At 58.2% G+C, this 1906-nt stretch overlaps 1 protein-coding gene across 1 annotated transcript; it reads left to right on the top strand.

The window, feature by feature from the left end:
- The first annotated feature begins 1130 nt into the window (after positions 1 to 1130).
- Positions 1131 to 1670, top strand: LOC142775229 (uncharacterized). Its single transcript, XM_075876583.1, has one exon. It carries the CDS (start codon positions 1131 to 1133, stop codon positions 1668 to 1670), a length of 540 nt encoding a protein of 179 aa, XP_075732698.1.
- Positions 1671 to 1906: the final 236 nt, after the last annotated feature.

The following is a 1906-nucleotide window of genomic DNA, read 5'->3' as shown; positions in this document are numbered from 1 at the left end:
TGACTGCTATGTCGACGGCATGCCATTCGTGGTGGAAACGGACCAAATGGCACTCACCTGGCTTAAGCGCTTGCGCGAGCCCTCGGGCCGCCTCGCGCGCTGGGCGTTGACCTTGCAGCGGTACAACTTTGTTGTGCGCTACAGGAAAGGGAGTTCAAACGTCGTGGCTGACGCTTTCTCGCGTGCCCCCGTTTTGGCGTCCGACACTTGTGTCCGCCACTCCCGAGAGCAGTCGCATCAAGTAGACCCCGGGCCCTCTGTCTCCAAAGGGTCGATAGGCGCGAGCCCTGATGGCGAAGTGACTTTCGAGTCGACAGCCTCGGGTGAGGACGCATACCTGGTAGACTCTGTCACGTCCACCTGTATCGTCTTTAGCAGAGAGGAGCTGCTCAAGGCACAGCAGGACGATCCGTTTTGTCAACACATAGTGTACGAGCTCAAAGAGCTGAGCTCCTAAGCGGAGCGGGGTGGTCAAGCCGCCAGGTACGAACAGGCAGCTGGTAATGCTGTCGGCGCCAAGTGCCGTACGCAGGCTAATCTTGCTGCGGGCACGTTGGACTCGTACCTGCTTGATGCCGACGGCGTTCTCCTGCGCTACGTCCCATCTGAATAAGCTCCCCAGGAGTCTTTCAAGGTGGCGATACCCCGCAGTCTAAGGAAAGCCACGCTAAAGTATTTCCACAACTCGCGATTGGCCGGACACGCGAGTGGCCTTAAGACTTTTCAAAAGTTGTGCCGCTCCGCTACCTGGCCTGGCATGAAGCGCGACGCCCTTCACTACGCCCGCTCATGCCGCGTTTGCCAATGCGTGAAGCCTCGCGGGGGCAAGCCTCCCGGGCTCATGCAGCCGATCGACAGCCAACAACCTTGGCAAGTCGCGGCCTGTGACAATATGGCACCTTTCCCAAGAAGCCGGAGAGGCCATGTTTTTCTCCTGGCTGTCACAGATCACTTCACGAAGTGGGTCGAACTGATTCCCCTTCGGAAGTTAACGGCACGCGCAATCTGGGACAAGTTGACCGAGGTCTTTACCCGCTTTGACTTTCCGTTGGAGTCGATCATGGACAATGCGTCCTGTTTCACGGCCAATGTGTTTGTGGATGCGTGTGCTGCCTTTGGCATTAAGCACCATGAAAACAACCACGTATCACCCACAGGCCTACCCGACCGAGCGGATAAACAGGAACCTCAAGCCCTTGCTGGCAGCCTTTGCGCAGCAACACAGGGATTGGGACGCCTGTCTTAACGAGATCGGCTTCTCCTTGCTGTCTACGATCAATCGCTCGTCAGGGTACACGCCCGCCTTCCTCAACTTTGGGAGAGAGCTGCCTAACCCCATGAACCGCGTCCTACGGGGCAACGGCGAGGCAAGCGCCGCGAAGGTCAGCCCATCTGGCTACGCGGCGGAACTGCGCTCATGGATGGACGCGGCCCTCAACCTGGCGCGTTCCAACCTGGCAAAAGCGCGAGCTGGTCAGAAGGCTCAATACGACCGGTCGCATCGGGATGTCCGTTACGATGTCGGCGATCTCGTCCTCAGGCGCAATTACGTTTTGAGTGACGCCGCCAAAGGCATCTCGGCCTCCTTTTCGGCCAAGTGGTGGGGCCCATATCGAGTGCAGACCAAAGTGTCGCCCCTGGAATACAAGCTGGCTGACTCCCAAGGGTGACCAGTCAGCGGTCCAGTTAACGTCTCCGACCTCAAACCTTTCGTTGGCCGCAGCAGCAACTTCGGAGAGGGGTAGGCGGTCACCGAACCGCAGGGAAACCGGGGTAAGGCTGGTTCCAAACCACGCCACTGGTACAACCTGCGAAAACGCACTTAGGCTTATTTTCGCCCCCGGCATGTAGCGGAACATTATTCCCTGAATGTAAGGGAGCGGAGATTATAGCTGCTGTGCGAGAG

Source organism: Rhipicephalus microplus, chromosome X, assembly GCF_043290135.1.
Source record: "Rhipicephalus microplus isolate Deutch F79 chromosome X, USDA_Rmic, whole genome shotgun sequence".
Classification (NCBI taxonomy): Eukaryota; Metazoa; Arthropoda; class Arachnida; order Ixodida; family Ixodidae; genus Rhipicephalus; species Rhipicephalus microplus.
The sequence above is the reverse complement of the archived record's forward strand: the minus strand, read 5'-3'. Positions and strand labels throughout refer to the sequence as shown.